This window comes from Lontra canadensis, unplaced genomic scaffold, assembly GCF_010015895.1.
Source record: "Lontra canadensis isolate GAN:19392208 unplaced genomic scaffold, GSC_riverotter_1.0 scaffold57, whole genome shotgun sequence".
Lineage (NCBI taxonomy): Eukaryota > Metazoa > Chordata > Mammalia > Carnivora > Mustelidae > Lontra > Lontra canadensis.
In genome coordinates this window covers 12,283,452-12,305,824 of record NW_022631051.1, presented here as the reverse complement: position 1 = coordinate 12,305,824, position 22,373 = coordinate 12,283,452, and the positions used below count along the sequence as shown (strand labels likewise).

Genomic DNA, 22,373 nt, shown 5'->3' with positions numbered 1-22,373 from the left:
CCAGCTGAGCGTGGAGCCTGGCACAGGGCTCAATCCCATGACCCTGAGATCATGACCTGAGCCGAAATGAAACTGGATACGTAACTGACTGAGGTACCCAGGCATACTGATAATTTTCTTAAGAGTTACAATCAATAAAAGAGAACATCACTGTACTTGGGGGCTCTCTGTGACTATAAAGTACACATGTATAATTTCTAGGGCACACCACATCCACATCTCTCCCATAAGACAATGGGCCTCAAGGACAGAGCCTAGGCACAGGTCTCTCTTGCACTTGGCTGAGCCCTGCGCAGTGCCCAGACAGGCAGGAGAACAGAGGAGAGGCAAGCTGAGCCAAAGCTCTAAGATGTGGACACCAGGGAAAAAGAGGCCCAGGGGTCCTCCCCGGCCCAATGAGGGGACCATACCATGGTCCTAGCATCCCCATGCTCTCTGGCACCATAGGAAGAGCCTGCAATGCCCCTCTCTGCTTCTTGGGAGAATAGGCAGCACATAGGCCCTAATAAGTTCCCAGCTCTTGCGAGGGACCATGGAAAATGACCCAGGAGTAAGAGCCTGCAATGTGAAAACTGCTTTCCTGCAGTGTTCTGCAGGGGAGAGGGAATTAGCTGGCTTCTCCCTAGGACATGCCCCTGAAGGTGGGCTAGCACTGGGCATGGTCCCAGCATGAGGTAACCTGGGGTTGTACACTCAGCCTCTCCTTTTCAGTTTCAACAGAAATAACTCAGTCTGGGGTGCCTGGGTGGCTAAGCGGGTTAAGCCTCTGCCTTCGGCTCAGGTCATGATCTCAGGGTCCTTGGGACTGAGCCCTGCATCGGGCTCTCTGCTCAGCAGGTAGCCTGTTTTCCCTTCTCTCTCTGCCTGCCTCTCTGCCTACTTGTGATCTCTCTCTCACTCTCAAATAAATAAATAAAATCTTTTTTAAAAAGAAAGAAAGAAAGAAAACTCAGTTTAGCCACCAGAAGTCTCCAGATGAGTTCCAGAGGCTCAAAGAGCTCTGATTTACTCAGCAGCAACCCCCTGAATGCCACTCGCTGTAAAGGAGCCGTCAGGGTACATATGGGGGTAAGCTATTGGGTGAAAGCATGCTACTCACTTCTCTGAAGCTTTGGGCGTATTCTTCTCCTCGCCCCTGGCAAAGGGTCCTTCTGCAGCCTCCTTCATGAAGTTGACCAGGACCTCTGCACTGACCCCAGAGTCTGGCTTCCCCAGGAGCTTTAAGATGGAAGCATGGAGCCGGAAGTACACCTAGGAGAATGACACTCTGGTGTGAGCCCTGCCAGTTGCTAAGGTTCATTCCACAGGCCAGTCAGCCACATTGGCAAAGAGCCCCTGACCAAGGAGACCAGACCACCACGCATTGCCTTTCTTCATTCACTTTTAAACCAGCCAACCAAAAGTCATTCAAAGCAAGCTGTGACAATTAAAATGGACATGAACTTTCAGTGTTCCAGCTTAAATGTTTAGCCAATAACACAGGCAAGCTGTGGTAAGACGATGAGAATAACAAGCCTCAGCCCTGCTCACTGGGCACCTCCTCCTACCACAACCCTTGCCACCCTCTGTGGGCCCCTCTCTGGGCACCCACAAAAAGGGAGCCTCCACACCTATCTCCCACTGCACTGCGGGCTCCGTGAAGGGAAGAACAGCGGACTTCTGTTCGTGCACCCACGGCTGGGCCAGCCAGGTACTGCAGGCCTGGAGAAGCCTGCCCAGTGGGTGCAGGACAGGTAGCAGGCATGCTGCACCAGTCGGGCCTGGGCTCTTCTTCATTTCCTTGAGTCCACACCACAATCCTCCACTTACAAATTTGTGAGCTCAGCTGCCCAAAGCCCCACCGCCTGCAAAGCTCAGGCCCAGGTTAAACTCAGGTCCAACTTGCCCTCTGCTGCTCCCAAGTGAAAACTGCATCACACACAGGCACCGCCACAGTGACTCGGCCTGGACTCCTGCCTGTGGCACAGACTCCCACATACAGCACCAAGGATGTCACCAAGACTGGGAGCCCCTGTGGCTGCAGACCCTGATTAACCAGGCCCCCTACACCCAGAGGTGGTTCTCAAGAGATGCCGCCAAGGCCCCCCAGTAAAATGCCAGCTGGTCCACCTGGGCAGCACACTCAAGGGGGCACCCTGGACAGAGGGGTCTGCCCCCAGAGCCCTGCCATCTCTAGCCCACCTGCAGTCCCCAGAGCAATTAGCCCACCAAGTCCATCTACAGCAGCAGAAAACCTCTGAGGCTCCTACCCACATGCAGATGGCTCTGCCTGGAGGAGCACAGAGTGTTCAGCTGGCCAAGATGAACCAAGCAGCAAGTTCAGTATTTTGACTGTGAAGGTTCAACAGCAAAAGTGAATTTCCACCAGGGCAGGGTTAAAGTCTTAAGAGAAATGTCATTTTTTGAGCAGCTGAGTGCTCATTCTCCTGAGAGCTGGCATGGTGCGCTAGACCTCCGTGCCTCACCTGGAAGTGCCTGGGCCCCACATGGATACCATTCTGCCTGCTCACTGGTTCCATCAGGCAGCAGCAGAAGCCAAAAGTCAAAGAAACACCACGGAGGAAAAGAGAGTGGCCTCTTCCTGAGGGCTAGACTACCTCCCTGCACATGGGTTTGGTGCTACCAGAGGTGATGCACGGGGTGGCTGGGCTCAGGAGAGCCAGCTCCAACTGCCTTTCTCTTCTGCTGCTGACTGAGGGCAAATCACACCAGCTCTCTGGGCCTCAGCCTTCTCAGCCCCAAAGTAGGAGACCCTCCAGGGACCGGCCCATGAGCCTGAGTGGAAAGCACAAAAGAGCGGTGATGAGAAGGATGTGGGACCTAGGGCCAGGAATGACAGCAACATGGAAGCTGTTGAAGACGTGCTCAGTATGAAACCACATTTGTACATTTCCCCCATGAACCCTATGCATGTGGCCCCCAGGCAGCTGCTGCCAACCCCTCAGCATGAACGGTTTTTCAAAGGCTTATTTATAAAAATGAGACTTTTTTGCTTGCTCACACAATTAGCAAATATTTAAAAGAGGGAAAACAGACATGCTCATAGGTCAGTATAACCTTTCAGGGCAACAAGATGCTGTGGATGCAACGTTAAATGACCCCTGACAAGCATGCCCAGCCAGGCCCTGTCTGCACCCTGGCGAGGAAGAAGTGGAAAAGAAGGCCAAACCCATGAGGAAGGGATTGGACAAATAAGTGGATGTCCAGCCAGACTAGAGGGCACAGGGGCAGATAAGGAAGCCCATAATGCTTTGCACTACATCTTATCCAGTGAAAAATGCCAAATGACATGCAAAATGACAAGAAAATGTTACTATGTATCTATACATTAAGAGGGGGGAAAATCTAGAATAAGTACATGCCCAAACTGTGAACAGGGATTACTAGGTTGGGGGGCTAGGATCACTGGGGACTTTAGTTTTTCATTTTTAAACACTTCTGAATGTTGGATTCTTATATATTTTTAACTACAAATATATATTAATTTTATAATCAGAAAAGAAAACCATCAAGGCAGACAAGGCATAATAAGCAAGCAGATTCTGCCCCAAACTCCAAAAAGCTTGCTGGGCTCAGGGGACCGGCAGGGGCTGGGCATGTAGCCTCAGAAAGGGGAAAGCTGACATGCTCAGGAAGCAGCAAGGCCTGGGCCAGGCCAAGCATATTTGGATCCTCATCCATGCACTCACTTTCCTCCCTACAAAAGATGCTGGCTGCAGGCTCCCGGCCTGCCTCCCAGCACTGCCCTGAGCATGGAGGAGAGCATGGTGTGAAGTGCTCAGTAATCATAAAAGCAAATCCGAGTAGTAAACAGCTGCTCTGCTCTTGAGAAGCAGTGCAAGACCCCAAATCTGGGGCCAAGAGAACAGGCTACTCTCCGCCACCCCACTCCTCCCCGACCCCCAGACCCAGCTTTGTCCCTGTCCTGCCAAGCTGGGTGCTCTGGGCACAACCTGTGCCCTCGCCGGGAACAAGGGCACCAGGAGATGCTGTGCCACATCGATGTCATCACCAAGTCAGGTTCCGACAACCTGCACATGCTAAAGGGGGAAAGGCGGTTTTCTTCTGGGAAAGACAAACAGAACACTCACTCTCCCAGAAAGGATGGTAAGCACCCCTTAGAAGAGAGAGGAAAGGCTGCTTTAATTTCATTGCACACGCAGCTGCTGAACACAGAGAAGTTTCCAACAGGTTGCACAGGAGTCAATGGGACCTCATGACCCAGCCCCAGGGAGACAGAGAGACTGGCCCGCCCCGGCCCAGCTTCCCCGCCCGAGGCCAGCACGGTGTCACCTCCAGGGCCTCCATGGCCAGCTCAGGGGGGTTGTGGTAGTGGATCTTCTTGGGGTAGCGGGCAGCCTCCTCGTGCAGGTAGTGGCCGGCCTGTCTGTAGTGCAGCAGGTAGACGGTGGGTGGCTGCTGCTGCTTCTCGGCGACCTTGCCCAGCATGTAGTGGATGAGCCACTCCTCCTCGTCACCATCGCCCTCGCAGTGCGCTGCCGACGAGAAACAGTGCCTGGCTGTCTCCAGCATGCTGTCGCGCCGGCCCTCCATCTGGAACGAGAGCACGAGACCGGGCTGGCCGAGACCCAGGGCCCAAACCTGCCCAGGACTGTGCCTTATGCTGCGGGAGGCCCTGCTGCCTTCTTTGCGAAGTTATAATCTTCTCAACAACCCCGACACACAGAGGTGCCATCACCATTTCATAGCTGGGGACACTGAGTGTATGGAGAGGCCACGGGACCTGTCCGTAGCACACCTCAAGTAAGGCACAGAGCTAGACGGACATGTCAACTCCAGTGTCCTTTCTTTTACCATCCACCTGCAGTATCTGCACTACACAGTCCAGGAGTTTACGAAGGACCTCCTGATCCCTTCTGAAGGTCCCAACTGTGACCCTCACTATGGCTGCACTGAGGTCCTCTGCCTGGGAAGGGGAAAAAGCCTGAGGCCAGGGCTGCCAGGAGAACCAGGCCAACAGCAGCTCTGCTGTGTCAGAGAATGCAAAGAGCCACCACCAATGTTCTGAGCCCTGCATTGCAGGCGATGAGCGCTTCATTCTCTCCCCGGCTCACTAGGGTGGGAAAGTGGAGCTGGAGAGGGTGTGCACCCAACACCTGACAACACAGCACTGGAGAGGATACGTACCCCTGAGGTCCCACAGGACTTCACACCTGATCCTCTGCACCCTTCCAGAGGGACCTGGGGTACAGAATGGCAGATTCCTGAGCCCCACCCAAGATCCATGGCCTTGGACCTGTGCCTCCAGCCACCTTCTCACACTCAAGGGTGGAAACAGCCAGGACAGAGATCACCTAAGAGGCTTTCCAACTCAGAGGATCACATTCCCCAGTCCCTGTATAAGGGCTATGGGCCAGCACCTAGGTGCTATCCATGTGGAATGTCAGCCATCATGGGCTTGCATCCCTTCCTCCTAGAGCTCCTGGGCTAGGACGTAGAATGAAGACTGCCAGGGTGGGGCCGGAGGGGCAGCTGTTCCCAGAACCCCAGGTCTCTGGCCCCTCATCTCCATGGCCCTAGCTCAACAGCAGGGAAGCTGCAATCTCTTCTAGTCTCATCTCAGGGACCAAAGGACAGGAGAGGCTGTAGGCACTGAGCTCTGGCAAGGGTGCTGCCTGCCTCCTGTGAGAGGAGTACCTGTGCCTCACTGTGCACAGGAAGGCTGCCCTACGGATGTCTGTCCACCGGACGCTGATCTGTGTGAACCTCCTATAGCAATAGCCCTGGCTGGCTGGGCCAGCACAAAGAACCCCCAGCACTCTGTCAAACCCTCCCTGGGAAAGAAAACTGCCACCTAGGAATCAAGACACCATCAGTGGGTGAGATACGATAGAGAGAATCACATTGGAGAGCCAGGACATAGCACAAGCCAAGTGAGTCCATCGTACTCCTCCAAAATGGGATTCTGTAGCAGATCTGGGTAAGTAAAAGGCAGCCACTTCACTGGAGTCCTGTTCTGACCGCCTGGTAGCCATGCGGCCTCAACCAAGTCACTAGCCCTCTGCCCAGCCAGCTCTGCCAGTAAGGGTCCTAAAGCTATCTCCTGAGAAAGGAAGGGCAACTGTGAGGAGCCCCATCTGGTCTGGCACCACACAGATCCCCACCAAGAGGCCAAGCCCCTCCCTCCCCCACACAAAGCACATGCCACCAGAGTCCCTGTCCTCAGTAGGTGTGGTGGTCAGGACACTTCAGGCAGAAGAGGAGGGAGAGCACTGAGGGTCCACTATATCCAGAACTCTGCCAGACACCCTCACACTACCCGTCTACCGCTGAGCGAGATGCATGCCTGCTGCCAAGACACCTCATTCACCTCACGGCCAGGGTGCCTGGCCCTGGGCGGGCCCAGGAGAGGGGCTAAGGAGGTGTCAGTTCTCACAATGCTGCCACCCAGGAGGAACCATCAGCCAGCTCACAGCCAAAACCACAGCAGGGACATCAAGTTCCTCCCTCAGGCCACACAACTAGAAGGCTCTGGCTGCAAAACCTCTGCCCTTGCCTGAGAACTGACAACAGGGAAACCGCCAGTTTTCCTGTGACACACCCCTTTGGCAAGTTTGCAGGCAGAAGCCGAAATGCACAGCTATCAACATGTGTCCTATAGCTCCTCTGATCAGACACAATAAGCCCAAACAGCTCTAGCAACCAAGGGGCTGTGTCCTCATGACATACTTCAAAGTAGGAAACTGCCTTAACAGAGGTAGAAAAAAAACCAAGAGGCAACCAGGAGGCAGCCCTGCGAGGCAGTTTTCACCCTGGGGAACAATGCCAAACCTCCTTCCTTCCCTGCCTGCAGGGACACCTGCACACCCAGTGGATTTCCATCTCTCTCCTGCCACCCCCCCAACACTCCAGGAAGATGCCTAGGAGCCCAGTTTCAGGTCCTGAACTACCTGGGCCAAGAGCTTCCAAAGGATCAAAATGGAGTTCAACCACAGAGGCCAAGAGCTACGCAGGAGAAAGAACAGTCAGGGGGAAGAGGTGTGCAGGGAGTTGACCTGGGTCTCCTGTCTATTGCCCACTCTCTGCCTTCCCTGCCCCTTCCTGGGAAAGGCAAAAGTTCCCTCCTCTTGGGGAGCTCTACAAACAATACCCTCAAGTACCAATGGCAGAAAGGGCACTCTGATTTCTCATCATATTTACTTCCTGGAAAACCTCTATTCTGCTAAATCTTACTGGGCTTCACTGGTGGGGGTTAAATAAAGAATCCCAAGGTCTGTGCTCCACCCACCGCACTGAGTCCCAGCAGAGGACAACAGTGTTCCTGGTGTGGGCAGGGAGTTAGCTCCAAGCCGGCTCAGCCCTGGGCCATGACACTTGAAACAGCATGGAGCACAGGGCCTCCGCACAGGATGGTCACAGTGAAAGAAAGCTACATGCATGAGTAGAGCACAACAACATGGTGCTGAGTAAAAAAGAAGCTCAACACCATACACAGCACAACAGCATTCGGGCGAGAAGAAAAGAACAAGTAAATCATAGCATTCCTTCTAGGAGGACATGTATACATAAGAAATAGTGTTTGTTTAAGGTCTGGAAAGATACAAGTCTAACTGTAGGTTGCTCGGAAGCAGGAATGAAGGGACTAGAAGGCGGGGTGGGGAGGAGCCAAAAAGATTTTAGCTTTGTCTTTACTGCGGCAATTGTTTTAAAGAAGGTGTTTCTTGTATAACTGAAGAGTGGTTTCTATAATGGAGGGGATGGTTAAAACTAGGGCCACACTCCTCCCCTCTCACCCATTTTTCTTCCAGGGTTTGGCCTTGGCACAGAACCCAACACCTGCCCTTGCCCCGCGGCCACACTACCCTTCTCGCCACCTTTGTCCTCTACCACCGGTGCCAGGCTTGTCCCCAGGATACCATGTCTAACCCACCCAGGGAGTCCACTTCTGACTGTGAGTCCCTGATGGGACCTTTTAATGAGCTCCCCACTCCCCCTGAAAGAGGTTCTGATGCCCAGTAATGTGTGGGTTCATGCACTCTGGGCAGAGAAAGAGAGGAAAAACCTTAGGGCCGGAGTGCCCTGAGTCCAGCCCCCTGAGACACCCCTCTGGGTGCATGGGTGGTGGCATGCAGAGCTCATGGGAAGGTGAGGTCACTGGCATTCCTCAAACAACAGCCCGAGGTTGAGCCCCAGGTCGTGTTTCTGGTTTGCCCTTGACAGGCATGGGTGACATGCGGAGACTGAGGAAATATGTGGAAAGAGAAAGGGATTTCAGCCTTTTTGAAGCTTTCTCAAAGTGCACTCCGATGTCTGGCGAGACCTCGTGTGGGAACTCCGAGGCCCCCATGGCTGCGGATGCAGCAGCAACGGCAGTCACACCAGCACAGGAATGTTCAGGAATGTTCAGATTCTGCTGGTACTCTTCCAGCACAGCCCCCTAGCACTTTCACTGACACCCATCCCCACCCAGCTTTGTTCTGTAGTCTGTCTCTTGCTGATTTCTGCACCTAGTCTGATGGTATAATACAGATCTACTGCAAAGTTAAACGGTGTTGACAAAAAATGTGGGATTTCATGAAGTTGATGAAAGTAATGTAGACAAAGCCTTTATGAGGACCGGGCACATTTAACACGGTTGACAACCACCCAAAGGGAGGACAACTGTTCAAGGAAGAGACCATAATACACTCTTCTAAGGCACAAAGACATCAGAGAATCCTATGAGAGGGAAGCAGCCCTCAAATATTTCTGCAGAGGTAGCTGTCTAAATTTATGCTGCCGAGGTGAAGGGACATCATAGCATGCTATCGTAAAACTACTGGGAAATTAAGCTCCCTGCATACCAACCAAACTCAGTCCTTCTTGGTTCCTTTGAAGAATTAACACAACCTTGCAATTATCACCAAAATCCTAGTAAGGTAAGATTTAGGAGTTATTTTCATTATTATTTAATTACTAAGATAAAGTCCCAACCACACCTTTCGGCACTATTCACTAGGCTGAGCCTCACTGTGAGTGGATCAGCTTTGTGACCCTTTGCTAGGAACTGCCCTCAAACAGCAGCCCCACCCCCTCACACTCCTGCTAGTGGGTAGGGATGCCACCCAGGTACAAAAGGGGCCACCGGGGGAGGGTGACATTTATATCATTATTACACTCCCATTTATGCTTTTCTGTACCAATTGAATTTTTATCACTTAAGGACACCTCACTTCTATATAAAATCAGTAAAAGCAACAAAGAACAGTTACTTCCTTGCACAAGGCTAGGACTTCCCCTACTTAGCAAAATGTGGGAAGGTCAGGGTTGTCATGAGGCCAAGCACTTTGGAAGCCTATGACCTGCCTCTGAAGGCTTGTGGGTGCCAGGGGTAGGGGACTGGGCATGACAACAGGGGCCTAAACTCAAGGACGGAGGGGCTTTCAGGATGGTAGCACAGCCATAGTTGAGAGTCTCACTGACCAGGCTGCTCTCACTGAGTTCCCTAACAATCCAATGGAAGCACTAAAAAGGCCATTATCTTGTTTGGATTGTGACCACATATAATCACTGGAAGAAACAGGCCCCTTTAGCACTCTGCTCTCCTAGAATCCCTTCTGGACCATGCCATCTTATTGCCACACCAGCCTTAAAGATGTCAGTGGGACTCCTTCACTTCCATCTCAAGGAGCCAAGGGTGCCCTGCTCAACAGAGACCTCAGGCCAGACACCCAGCAACCCGCACTAGGGGAACTCCCTACCAAGATGGACTTCAAAATTTCCAACACGGTGTTAAAAATTTTACAAGGACTCAAGAACTTCCTTTGAAGGAACGGGAAAGAGACAGCTACTTCTGGTGGCCAATACCCCTCCCGGCCTCTCCACTGCCAGGAAACTGATGGTTCACCAACCAGATCACCAGAGCCTGGCCCCAAATACACCCACACCAGACTAGGTGTCTAAAGACCAAGGACCAAGCTGTCACTGACCAGAGTTAGCTTCAGTCTCACAAGGAGAATCATCTGTGAGCTCCCAGCATGGTTGTGAGGACAAGCACAAGGAATGGATAGGACAGAACTTTGCCACCTGAGGGCACTTGATTCAGATGGCGGGACGGCGGTCCCTCTGCAGAATCCCTCCTCACCTGCTGCACAAGCTCAGGGGGCAGCTCAGCTCTCCACTGCTTCAGCTGGCGTGAGGCAAAGGAGTGCAGGGCGTAGGACATGGTGCCATACTCGATCCACAGGGACAGGTTGGAGCTGTCAATTTCCAGGGCCCGCCGGAAGCAGTTCAGGACAGGTGTGGCATGCTTCCAGATGGGCCCGTCACTCTTCAGCTCATTGGAGTTCAGCTTGTCTTGAATACGACTGGCCCGGGCCAGAGCCATGCCTGCCCAGGAATCAAACCTGTGGTCACGACAAAAGCGCCAGTAAACACACCGCTGCCCTTACAGCACTGCAGACACGATAGCCTGCAGGGTGGCGATCCCAGGTCTGTGGGAGCCCGTCTCCCAGGCCAGGGCCCAGAGCCCAGCTCCACCACCCAGCAACTCCATGTCTCTGAGCTATGAAATATGGCTAAGAAAACCCACCGCAATGGGGCACCTGGGTGGCTCAGTCCGTTAAGCATCTTCCTTCAGCTTGGGTCAGATCCCAGAGTCCTGGGATTGAGCCCCACATGGGGCTCCCTGCTAGGTTGGGAGCCTGCCTCTCCCTCTCCCTCTGCCCCTCCCCCTGCTCCTTCTCTCTCTCCCTCTCTCTCTCTCTCTAGTAAATAAAATAAAAATCTAAAAGAATAAAAGGAGAAAACCCACTTCAAGAGAGCAGGGCTGCTGGGACAGCACAAGACCTGAATCTTAGGTCATCTAGTACCTCACAGGTACTCAGTAAGTGTTCTAAGAGGATCCCCACCAATTCGAGCCCAAATTGTGCTCACATGCCTGGTGGGCTCTTGGACTCTGCTCCCCTTTGCTTCCTGGCTTGGAAGGGTTAGCTCTAGAATGCCTCTGATGGGAAGGAAAAGGGGTGCTTTACAAGGCATTGATCCTCCAAGACAATAGGAAGGCTCCCATCCTGCTGCCTAATCCCTCACTGGTAGCTCCTGCCACCAACACACTCACTGACCAAAGGCATGGCGCAGCCGAGACCCCAAAAACACAGCCATGCAGCTTCTGCATGGTTCTCCCTCCGGCACCTTGACCACATTCTGCCCTCTCCAGCTCAGTTCCCAGCAGCAAGACGGAGAGCGGGGGAACCACAGGATGGCTAAGACCCTATTGCTCTGAGATCGCCAGAAAGAAAGTGGTAGGGAAAATGCAGAAGGTTGTCTGAGATGGAGAACAAGGCTAAGAGGATTTCTGGGCACTTGGGAGAGTGGAATTTCCTGAGTGCAAGTGTATACAACAGAAAAGGCAGTAATCACATGACAGATGCTACCCTCCCTGAATGCTAACAATTCTTGAGCCACTGCTACACAAACTTTAAAACTGGCCAACTGCCTTCCTGGACTATTTGACAGTCTCAAGGTGTGGTAGGGACACAACAAACTTATGACGCTCACACATGCTTCTACCACACTCCAGGCACCTGGAGATGAGAAAGTGCAAACAAAGGAGCAGTAAAGAGGCCTAAAGGCTTAGATGGTATCAGGAGATAGCAAAAACGAAGGCTTTGGCCCCTGTGTGGAGGTTCCAAGTGTACCCTTTCCTCCTCAGGGTCTGGGGCTCCAGGGCTCTGCTCTGATCACCTCCAGGAGGTAGCAGAGGAGGAGGTGTCAAGCTCCCCTCAGATGGTGGGAGCCCCATCAGGGACTTTCTACCAGGGCCAGCTCCTTCCACAATGAGGATTTTCCCCTCTTAACTCCTCCCAGAGTGCCTTCGCAAGCCCCTTTGCCCTTGCCTTGAGGGAAAGACCACATCACAGTGTATGGCCAAACATCTGCATGAGTACCAAAATGGAAACTACTACCTGCAGTCACAAATATAAGTAACCAAAAATACAGACACATCATCATAAAACCTCAAAATGCTCCTCTATGTGTTAACAAAAGCAAAGTCCTGATGTGGGTTCTTGATTCTAGCAGAGCAGTATACAATCCACACTCGGGAAATGCTGACCCACAGGGACAAAGGGGGCTGGCCCAAGGGCCAGTGATGCCATGAATTCAGGAGGAGGAAGTGTCCAGAACCTGCGTGCTGGGCTCTTACTCATGTGGGGCAGGTTTGTTCCTAGCACTAGGCCCAGAGTTGTTTCTTTGGCAGAGGGATGAGCTGTCTTGGGGCCTAATCCTTTCTTGTCCCCCCAGATGCCACTCTCTGAAACACCTGGCCAAGGTGCCCCAATCCCAGCTGAGCCAGAGCAGATGAAATAGTGAAATGAAGACCGGTCAAGAAAAGCTGTTGCTAACATCCTCAAAGACTCTGTTTTCCCCACAAGAACCACCAACATACACTGGCCAGAACACTCCACCATCCACCCAACTGTCATGGGCTTCACCTATACCTAGAGGGCTCAGAAGATTTAAAGAAAAAACCAGTATCTGAACTTCCATCCTAACTAGCACAGAAGAAGAGACTGAGCCCAAGTTTTCCCTGATATCTGCTTGTTAGGGAGGGAATGAAGGGGGCCCAGGACTGGGCCACCAAGTTCCTCCTGGCCCTGGGGCCAGTCCTCACAGGACATCCCACCTCCCTGGGAGGGCTCTTGGCAGGCTGAGCCTGGCAGGTTGATACCATCCGAAGAAGTGTATGTACAGGTTTGAAGGAGGCCCAGTTGAGGTGTCACGAGCCTTATCTTATAGCCCAAGTGGCTGCTGGGTGAGAGGTCCCACACCAGGCTCCTACCTCCCCACAACAGGTGGGTTTTATCACCCTTACCTTTTAGACAGAGAGAGCAGCACAAAGGAGGTGACTGCTCACTGTCTAGAGCTGTGAGCACTCAGCCAGCCTGAGCGCGGCTCTGCTCCACCACACTGGCCCACAGTGACCCCAGAGAGGACATCCAGGGCCACTGGCACATGGCTCTCTGCCTGAAGGAAAGCAGAGGCTGAGCAACAGGGGGCTCTGGGATAACCTTTCCCACAGGCTACAGAAGTTGTGTCAATTGGTTTCTCCATTCAGATCCCAATCCCTCCCCTAGGCTAGGTGGATCCTGACAAGAGGGAGCTCTCCGGTTTCGCCTGAGGGTGGGCAGCCACTGTGGCCTGGCCCCTGAGTACTTACCTATAGATACTACTCTGGACCCTTCAGACACAAATCTTACCTTGACCCAAGGCTAACCTCCTAGGTGTGGTAGCCATGAGGAAATGTTCCTCTCAATCAAATGAACCAGACTTTATGAGTAGGGCCCTTACCCTAAAATAAGGAAACAACCATAACTAAAGACATGTAGAACACATCAGCCCACTTTCCAGGGCTGGCAGCCAGGAAAAGAAGCGCATACAACCAATAGGATGGAACCAGGGGGCACTCCCTTCCCCTGCTGGCCTGCATCCAAAAGGACAGCTCATACCTTCTCTGATCCCAACGCTCATCCCAGGTATCTTCTAGAAAGAAGCCTACTTCATTGCTCTTCTTTTTATGAAGAACTTGCCTTTCCCCAAAACTGCAGAGTGCTAAACACACTTTCTCATTTGTTTTTCCCTGATCTCTTTGCTAGAGCAGGGAAACCCCAAACTGGCCCAGTGAGGAGCTTGCTGGGCTGGAGTCACCCCAGCCCTCCCTGCCTGGCCCAATGCCCAGGTCACTGACCTGTTGGGGCAGATGCAGATGTCATGCATGTAGAACTTGATGGCCTTGGACTGCTCCTTGTTTTTGAAATGGTAATCAGCCAGGAGGTAGTAGAGCTCATTCACCACTGGAGGGGAGGGGTCGGCTCCTTCTGGGAGGCAGGGTACCTAGCAGGGGAAGGACCGAGGATAAGGAGAGAGGGAGTCAGGGTGTCAGGTGTGACCAGTCATGCTGCAAACCCAGGACCATTCACATTAGCACAGGATAGACTCTAGGCTTCTCATGGCCCTGACCTCTGGTACAGAACAAGAAGCCAAGGTGCATAAGCAGCAGTGCTGGAGGAAAAAAATGACAGGACACAGTCCCATTACACTCAGTTCCTACCTCAGCTGAGGCGCCCTCAATGTAGGCGGAGACTTTGTCCAGGCTCAGTGCTGGCCTTTCTGTGCGGGGCACAATGGTGGCAATTCTCTTCAGAAGGTTGGCCAAGTCAGCAGACACAGTGCTAGTCTTGTAGCTGTCAAATTCAGGAAGGGTCTTGGGCTTAAAGTACTCGAACATAAACAGGGCATCCTCCCATATAAGGTCGACCTTGAGAAAAGACAAAAAGCAGATCACAGTGTAGTCAGGGCAAAAGCAGAAAGGGAAAAGTTCTTCCATGGAAACAACACAGATGAGGTTACAATATATTAGAGTTTAGAAAAGACTTGTACACCCTTAAAAATGTGCATACCCACTGTAATCCCCAAAACCAAGTATCTGAAGAGCACACAAGTAACCTGGCATCTGCCTGGCCTTTATAAAGACAAATATTGGAAACTGAGAGCCGCACTCTGTGAACCCATGTGGCCATGCCAGAAGGTAGGTTCAATCATGAGTGGGGACTGTGGCCAGGCCACAGACCCTCTGGTTGAGCCTCAGCTGTCCCACTGCTTGCTCTGGACGAGGGCGGTTCTGCATTCTGTATGGTGCCCTGTGGGTGCCCTGCCCAAGTAGCTCCTATTCAGGGGATGGAACTAGTAAGACTGGAGAATAAATGATGAGCCATGAGGTCATATACCCAACACTGCTCTGAAAATCAAACAGGAACAAATGAAAACCTCTAATGAATTATTTGTATTACCCAAATTGGAAAAAGAAATCCTTTGAAAATTGCCATGCCGCACTTTTGAATGATTAGGCAACATCTGTGAAGGTAGTCTTTGCAAGGAAAATCCTTTTCCAGGGTGCCTGGGTGGCTCAGTCTTTAAGCATCTGCCTTCGGCTCAGGTCATGATCCCAGGCTCCTGAGATTGAATCCGGGGTCAGGCTCCCTGCTCAGTGGGAAATCTGCTTCTCCCTCTCCCACTCCCCTTGCTTGTATTTGAGCTCTCACTCTCTGTCAAATAAATTTTTTAAAATCTTAAAAAAAAAAGAAAGAAAATCCTTTTCCAGTGATCAGACTATGTCCAACCATCCTCTCATTCTCCTGGTGCAAAAGCGATGTGTCTGATGTCCTTTGAGAGTGCTCAGAGCCCCTGCTGCTCTGACCCCCACTCCTCTGCAAAGGGGCAGGTGCAGTGCGTTGGGGCAGCTCCCTCACCTGCTGGGCCGAGTGCTCCTCCAGGTACCTGGCTTTGCTCTTCTTGCTAGGAAAGCTGTACAGACAGTAGAAGCACTGCTCCAAGGCCGTCTCCAGCTCCTCCTTGTAGGGGTGTGTGTCTTCAGAGGTGGATGCAGCGAGTTCCTTTTGGAGAACTCGTACCTATGGTAGGCAGGAAGAGATGCCTGAGAAGGCCCATAGCTTCCCTGGCACAGTGGGACCCCAGGGAGACCACCACTCTGTTAATTCTATTGACCTGAGGAAGCTGTGTCTGTTGGACCTGTTTCCTGGAAAGGGCCTATTCTACTCACAGGAGCTGTTCTGGGCCCAGCTCTGACAGTGACCTCCTAAAGAGCTTCCTGCGAAACTGCCTTCCTTCCAGCATGCCCAGTCATTATCTACTAGCTGCTAGAAGGGGATATTATATGCCCTCTGGGAACTTCTCTACTTATTTATTGGCCATTCATTTGCTTCGCAAATATTTACTGAGCACTTCCTTATGCTAGGCACAGTGTGAAACAGTCCAGAAGCTCAGATTCCAATAGAGGGGCAGTTAATTAAGCAAGTGGTTATAATGCAACATGGTAAATCCCATTAGGGCTGAGGGAGTTTGAGAGTGACTCCTCTCTCAGCATAAAATATAAAAATACAGCAGAAAATATATCCAAAGAAATAATATCCCAAATATATCCAAAGCACAAAATATAGCCAAAGAAATAATAAATTATCCTCTCAGACAACACTGAACATAAGTCAGTTAAATTAGAAATCAGTACATAAAGGTAGCAAATACCAAACGTCAAAACTTAGAGCATGCAGCTAAAAACATACTTGGAGAAAACATAACCTTCAACACATTATTAAAAGAGTGAACACTGTCAGTGAGTGGCCATCCAAGCACAGTGTAGCACAAGGCCTTTCCCATATGCTTCTACACATAGAAGACTGAAAAAGACTCAGACCTTAATGAAGGGAAGATGTTACTTGAGGGATGGTTTAAGCATGGTGCAAATTCAGTGGGGGATAAGCATGTAGTGTTTCCCATTAAATTTATAACACATCTTAATAAAAGGAAGAAGTTACCGGGGTGCCTGGGTGGCTTGGTTGGTTAAGCGTCCAAATCTTGATTTCAGCTCAGGTCATGATCTCAGGGTGATGAGATCGAGCCCTGCATCTGGCTCCACACTCAGCAGGGAATCTGCTTGAGGATTCTCTCCCTCTGCTTCTCTCCCTGCTTGTGCATGTTCTCTCTTGCTCACTCTCTCTCAAATAAATAAATAATTTTTTGAAGATTTTATTTATTTATTTGAGAGTGAGTGAGCAAGCGAGCGAGCGAGTGAGAGTGCATGCATGAGCAGGGGGCAGGGCAATAGGAGAGCTGGAGAAGCAGACTTCCCACTGAGCAAGGAGCCTGACTTCGGGCTCAATCCCAGGACTCTGGGATCATGACCTGAGCCGAAGGCAGACACTTAACTGACTGAGCCACCCAATTGCCCCAATAAATAATCTTTAAAAAAAAAAAAAAGGGAAGAAATTACTCAAAGGATGCTTTAAACACGGTATCCTTTCAAACAATTCAGCAAATGTCTTTTCACACAGGTTTTTAAACACAAGTTTGTAAACACATCTTAATATCAGGAAGATGTTACTGACTGATCTTATACAAGATGTTGAGCACATGGTTTTTTCCAATGCTCCTGTACTAATTTAGAAACACTAATACCTTGACGATAGCAAGATGTGGGGGGGGGGGGAACAAGAAAGAGGGAACGCTGAAATAAGCTTTCACCACAATTAAGTTACAAAAAACACAACCTACATCCAAATAAACAATAAGTATTAATGTGGCAATTAATGACTTAGGAAGCAAAGAAAAAAAACAGATCAATAAACCAATAGCTGATAGTTTGGGAAAATATTATTTATTTATTTATTTTAGATTTATTTATTTGACACAGAGACAGAGCCAGAGAACACAAGCAGGGGTAATAGCAGAGGGAGAAGGAGAAGCTCAGTAGGGAGCCTGATGCAGGGCTTGATCTCAGGACCCTAGGATTATGACCTAATCCAAAAGCAGACGCTTAACAACCGAGCCACCCAGGCGCCCCTGAAAAAGCTAATTTAGATAAGCTTCAGGAAAGACTGGCTTATAAAAAAAGGAAAAGAGGAAGCACAAATAAATGATTTTAGCACTGAAACAGAGGGATAACCAGAGGTACCACAGAGACTTTTTAAATCATAAGCATACTTCATGAACAACTTTATGCTTATGTGGACACTATTTCAAAAATATAATTGGTTTAACAAAAGAAAATCTAAATAGGTGTAGAATCTCCAAAGAAAGGGTCAATAGTTTAAAATTTATTCTCCCCCTCAAAAGAAGAGAGAGAGCTCAAGGCTGGGGTGACAAACTATGGCCCAGGGGGCAAATCCTCCCACTGCTTATTTCTGTATAGCTCAGAAGCTAAGATTGGCATTTACATTTTTAAATGATTGAAAAAAAAAAAAAAGCAAAAGAAGAATGTTATTTTGTAACATGAAATTCAAATTTCTACAGCCACAAGTTTTTACATATTATCTTTACATACTGACAATGGCTGCTTCTGCACTGCAATGGGAGAGCTGAGTATCTGCAACAGAGCCTCTATGGCCGACAGAAGCTTCAAAGATTTACCATCTGTCCCTTTACAGGGAAAGTTTTGCCAATCCCTAGGCCAAAAGCAATAAGACAAGGAAAAAAAAAGAAACTGTAAGGATTGAAAAGAAGGGAAAAAATAGTTCTTCATGGACGATATAAGTGTCCACACAGAAAATCTGAGAAATCTATAAGCCACCAGAATTACTAAGAGCAATAAGCAAAGGAGCTATGCACAGGAGAAACTTATTTTTTAAAAAAGTAGTGTTCCTATCTGTCCACACACACACAATAGAAAACTTAATTTTTAAATATCTATTTACAACAGGAATTAAAAAAAAATAATGCCCAGGTATGAATCTAACAGAATACACATAAGAGCTTAAGGAGAAAAGTATAAAATTGTAGTAAGGGACATGAAAGTATAAGACCATAAGTAGATTAATCACAGCAGGTATCAGTTTCTCTCAAAGGCAGTATGGTACTAGCACAGGAATACCTACATCAGTGTGAAGAACAAAGTCCAACAACAAACCCTCACACATATGGACAGAAGATGGAGGGGGCCTTACAGATTCAGGTAGAAAGAACAGACTCTTTGATGAATGGTACAAACCAAAAGGCCGCCCATATGGAATGTAAAATGGATCCCTACCTTATGTCATAAACAAACAAAAATTGAGAAGGAATAAAGACTGAACGGAAAAATGAGAGCGAACTTTAAGATTAATATAGAGGAGAATATATTAATAATCTTGTGAAAGGAAAGGATTTCTTGAAGTACAAAAAAACAAAACAAAACACACCATACACAGAAAACAAAAACCCCACAAACCATAAAGGACTAATAAATTTGGCATTTAAATTCTGTAAAACAAACACTACACACAAAGTTAAAAGACACGTCACATAAAATTGCCTAGAAATTAGAACTAAATACACACACACACTCGGGCATGTAAAACTGGTGAAACACATGTATCAGACAAAAGACTGGAATTCAGAGTACATAAAAACTCCACAAATCAACAGGAAAAAGAAAAAAAGCCCAACAGAAAAATGAGCAAATTATATGAGTGAGCAAATCACTAGAGGCCACCTAGAGGGCCCTGAGCAGAGAGGGCAGTCAATAAGCAGAGGCCAAGTCCACAAAGGAGAAGCTGCTGCAGGCATGTAAAAGCTGGGCCTTGGGTAGAAAAGTCAGGAGATACGAAATGAAACATGGAGGTATCCTATCACTTCCACTCCCTCAAATTCACTTGGCAGATCCTGGCAGCTAGAACTCATGCTCCACCAAAGAAGACACAGCCCAAGGAAAACCTGGAGTAGGATCGTCCCATGATCACCCCCACTGCCTGCCTGGAAGGCGGCCCCTCAGCACCACTCCTGCTGGGTACCAGCTTGCAAAGGTGCTACCTCATTCTCAACCTTCCCCCAAGCAGCATAAGGTCATAAGGGTGACTGACTGCCCTGCAGAGGGGACCCTGTGGAAGAAGACAATGTCTCCACACTCTCTAATCGAGCAAGCGAAGGCAGAAGCGGGAAGTCGCCAATTCCTGGGCAGCCATATAGTCTAAGCTTGGCATGATTCTTCCCCAAATGGTTCTGAAGCGTGGAGCTGACCAAGGTGAGCACCCGGGAGGCCCTCAGAACTCACCGGGAGAGCAAACAGGCATCTACGGCTAGGGCTCCTGCCAAGTCTCTGCCTCCTCCGTGCAAGTGCTCTGCAAACTGTCAAGCCTCACACATACATGAGCTCTACAGATATTCTCAGTCTCATTCATTCATTCATTCATCCCATGATGTATTAAGCACCTACTACGGGCTAGGTGTGCTGTGCTAAGGTACTAGGATCAAGCAGTGAACAAAACCAGCAAAAATCCTAGTTACGTATCAGTGGAGAAGAGGTACACAATAAACATACTAGATAAATAAACCACATGGCATGCTAAAAGGTGGTAAGAGTCATGGGGAAAGCATAGGGCAGAGGAGGAAGATCAAGACTGGGGAGGCACACTGCAACTGTACAGAGGGTGTGCTTGCTCACTGAAAAGGTATACAGCAGAGGTCAGCAAACCTTTTCCCGAAGGGCCACACAGTATTTCAGATTTCACACACCATATGAACTCTATCAGAGCCCCTCACCCCTGCCACTGTATTGCCAAAGCAGCCACAGTTAATAGGTAGATGAGTGGTTATGGCTATGTTCCACTAAACATTTATTAACAGGCTGGGTTGGGTGTCCTTCTCATGCTCTGTAACTCAGCAGCAAGTTTGGGGGACGGGAATCGTGCTGCTTATCCCCAGTATGCTCAGTCGATCACAGCTACCAAGTGAGGGAAGGCTATTTGCATTCACTAAATATTTACTTACTAAGTAGCTATTGATTCAGCGACTACTACCTTGTATGACTGGTGCCCAGCAAACAGGACTCAATGGAAGGCAGTGGGGAATGCAGCTGTTACTTCCAGAACCTGGCCCCATGCCTGACACACACATAACAGATGGAGTAATGAGCAGTGGTTCTAAATCCACCTGTAGGTCAGGGCCAGGTCCAAAACCCCTGAACTCAGGTGCACAAGGCAACCAAATTCAGACTTTCTGGCAACTCTCGGTAGTCACATACAAAATCAAAGGAGCACAGCAGGCCTTAGTGCGGGGGGAGGCCAAGCAAGCAAGCCTCAGGGCGCCAACCCATCCCAACCCACACTCCACCCACCCCACCCCCCCGTACCCCACAAGCCCTGGTCCAGAGGGCAGCGCTTACGTAGAATCGCAGCAGAGCCCCATCAGAATTGCAGCACCAGGACCTCCTGCCCAAATATTCATGGGCTGTGTTGAGCAGCATGAGGGAGGATGGGAGCATGGGCGTCTCTGCCATCACTAGGGAAAGACCAGACCGACGCAGAGTTAGCATGGGGACGTGTGGGAGCTGCAAGGAGAGTCTCTCCTTTGTGGGCTTTTCTGTCTTTACCAAGGTGGCCACAGATTTTTCTTTCTTTCCTTTTTGTTATCTTTTTAAGTAAGTAATGAGTTGACTGGCTTTACTAAGGCAATACATGCTTCTCAAAAAAACAATTCAAATCATACAAGAAGACATAAGGAATGCCTCATCCACCTCCATACAACTACGTTGACATTTGGTGGACATCACTGGAAGCATCCCTCTGGGCACATATGAAACATTTTCAAACAGAAAGATAAATAATTTTTAACAATGAAACCCATACTACATATACCATTTCTTCAAAATTCTTGTATGTAGGCCTATGGGAATATTACGGAAGAAACACAGAATGACCAAGTTTCAGTTAAGTGTCTGTTCACCACTAGAACTATTACTAGCTCCTTAAATATCCTTCTGTGTTTTTGAAACTCTAGTCCATAACTCACTAATGGGTTGTAATTAGCATTTTTAAAGAGGACTAGGATAGAACACATGAAAGAAAATACCAGTGGGACTCACACCCAGTAGAGTAAGGATTCTTTCATAAAATTTGTTTCATACTTTTTGACCATCAGCCAGCCCCAGTCAAAAAGGTATGAAAGGAGGGCACCTGAGTGGCTCAGTCACTTAAGTGTCTGCCTTCAGCTCAGGTCATGATGCCAGGGTCCCGGGATGGAGCCCCACATTGGGTTCCCTGCTCAAAAGGGACTCTGCTTCTCCCTCTGCTCCTCCCTCCCCTCCCCCTGCTCATGCGTCCTCTCTCGCTCACTTGCTCTAATAAAAAAAAAAAAAATTAAAATTTTTTAAAAGGTACGAAAGGCATGGATTTAAAACAAACAAACAAACTCGGAAAATCATGAAGAAATTAAGCCATACTGGCCCTTTGGTTTCCATTTTCAACAGCATCAAATGATTCTATTATACAAGATGGATGATAGCTTGTAACACTTCCTTTCTCCCCTTCTCCCAGTGTTGTTGTACATATTAGTTGTAGCACCTCAAGGTTCGTAACACTAACACTGTTCCGAGTCCATAATTAGCACAGTTGCCTTCTCTCAGTTCCAATTCTAAATGGATTTGATGCTCATCACAAATTCTTGCCCGTGGCTTTTCCACGCCTGACCAATTTCATTCTGACTCATGTTGCTTTATGGACTTTACCCTCCAGTGGTGTTTTTAGAAGCACCCACAGAAGCTGGAATCCCTGTTTATAAATGTCTGTTGCCACTATTAATGACAAACAACTTGGCCAGATGTCCTAGCTTGCACCATCTTTCCTGGAGAACAGTGTAGACTTTTAAATAGCACCTCAACTGCCCTGAACGCAGCTAGGGAGAAATCTGAAATGAATCTCGTGTTTTATCCTGTGAAGACAAATTGCCTTTTCAGTTTAGAAATCTAAAATATCTTTATTTTTTAAAGTAGATCCTTAACCCGGATATACCTTGCTATGTATCAATTTTTCATGATATATACTGCACACTTTGAATCTGCACATTGTTTTTATTACAGAGAAATTAATGTTATTTCTGTCTGACAGTGG

General features: G+C 49.2%; 1 protein-coding gene across 1 annotated transcript in view; it reads right to left on the bottom strand.

Annotated features, from left to right (window-relative positions):
* Positions 1-22,373, bottom strand: part of CABIN1 (calcineurin binding protein 1) — a 156,022-nt gene that overhangs the window by 80,365 nt on the left and 53,284 nt on the right. The window contains 7 exon segments of the mRNA XM_032876019.1: positions 1,100-1,251; positions 4,294-4,554; positions 10,085-10,346; positions 13,688-13,833; positions 14,051-14,257; positions 15,249-15,410; positions 20,651-20,766. Coding sequence (XP_032731910.1) covers positions 1,100-1,251; positions 4,294-4,554; positions 10,085-10,346; positions 13,688-13,833; positions 14,051-14,257; positions 15,249-15,410; positions 20,651-20,766 — 1,306 coding nt within the window.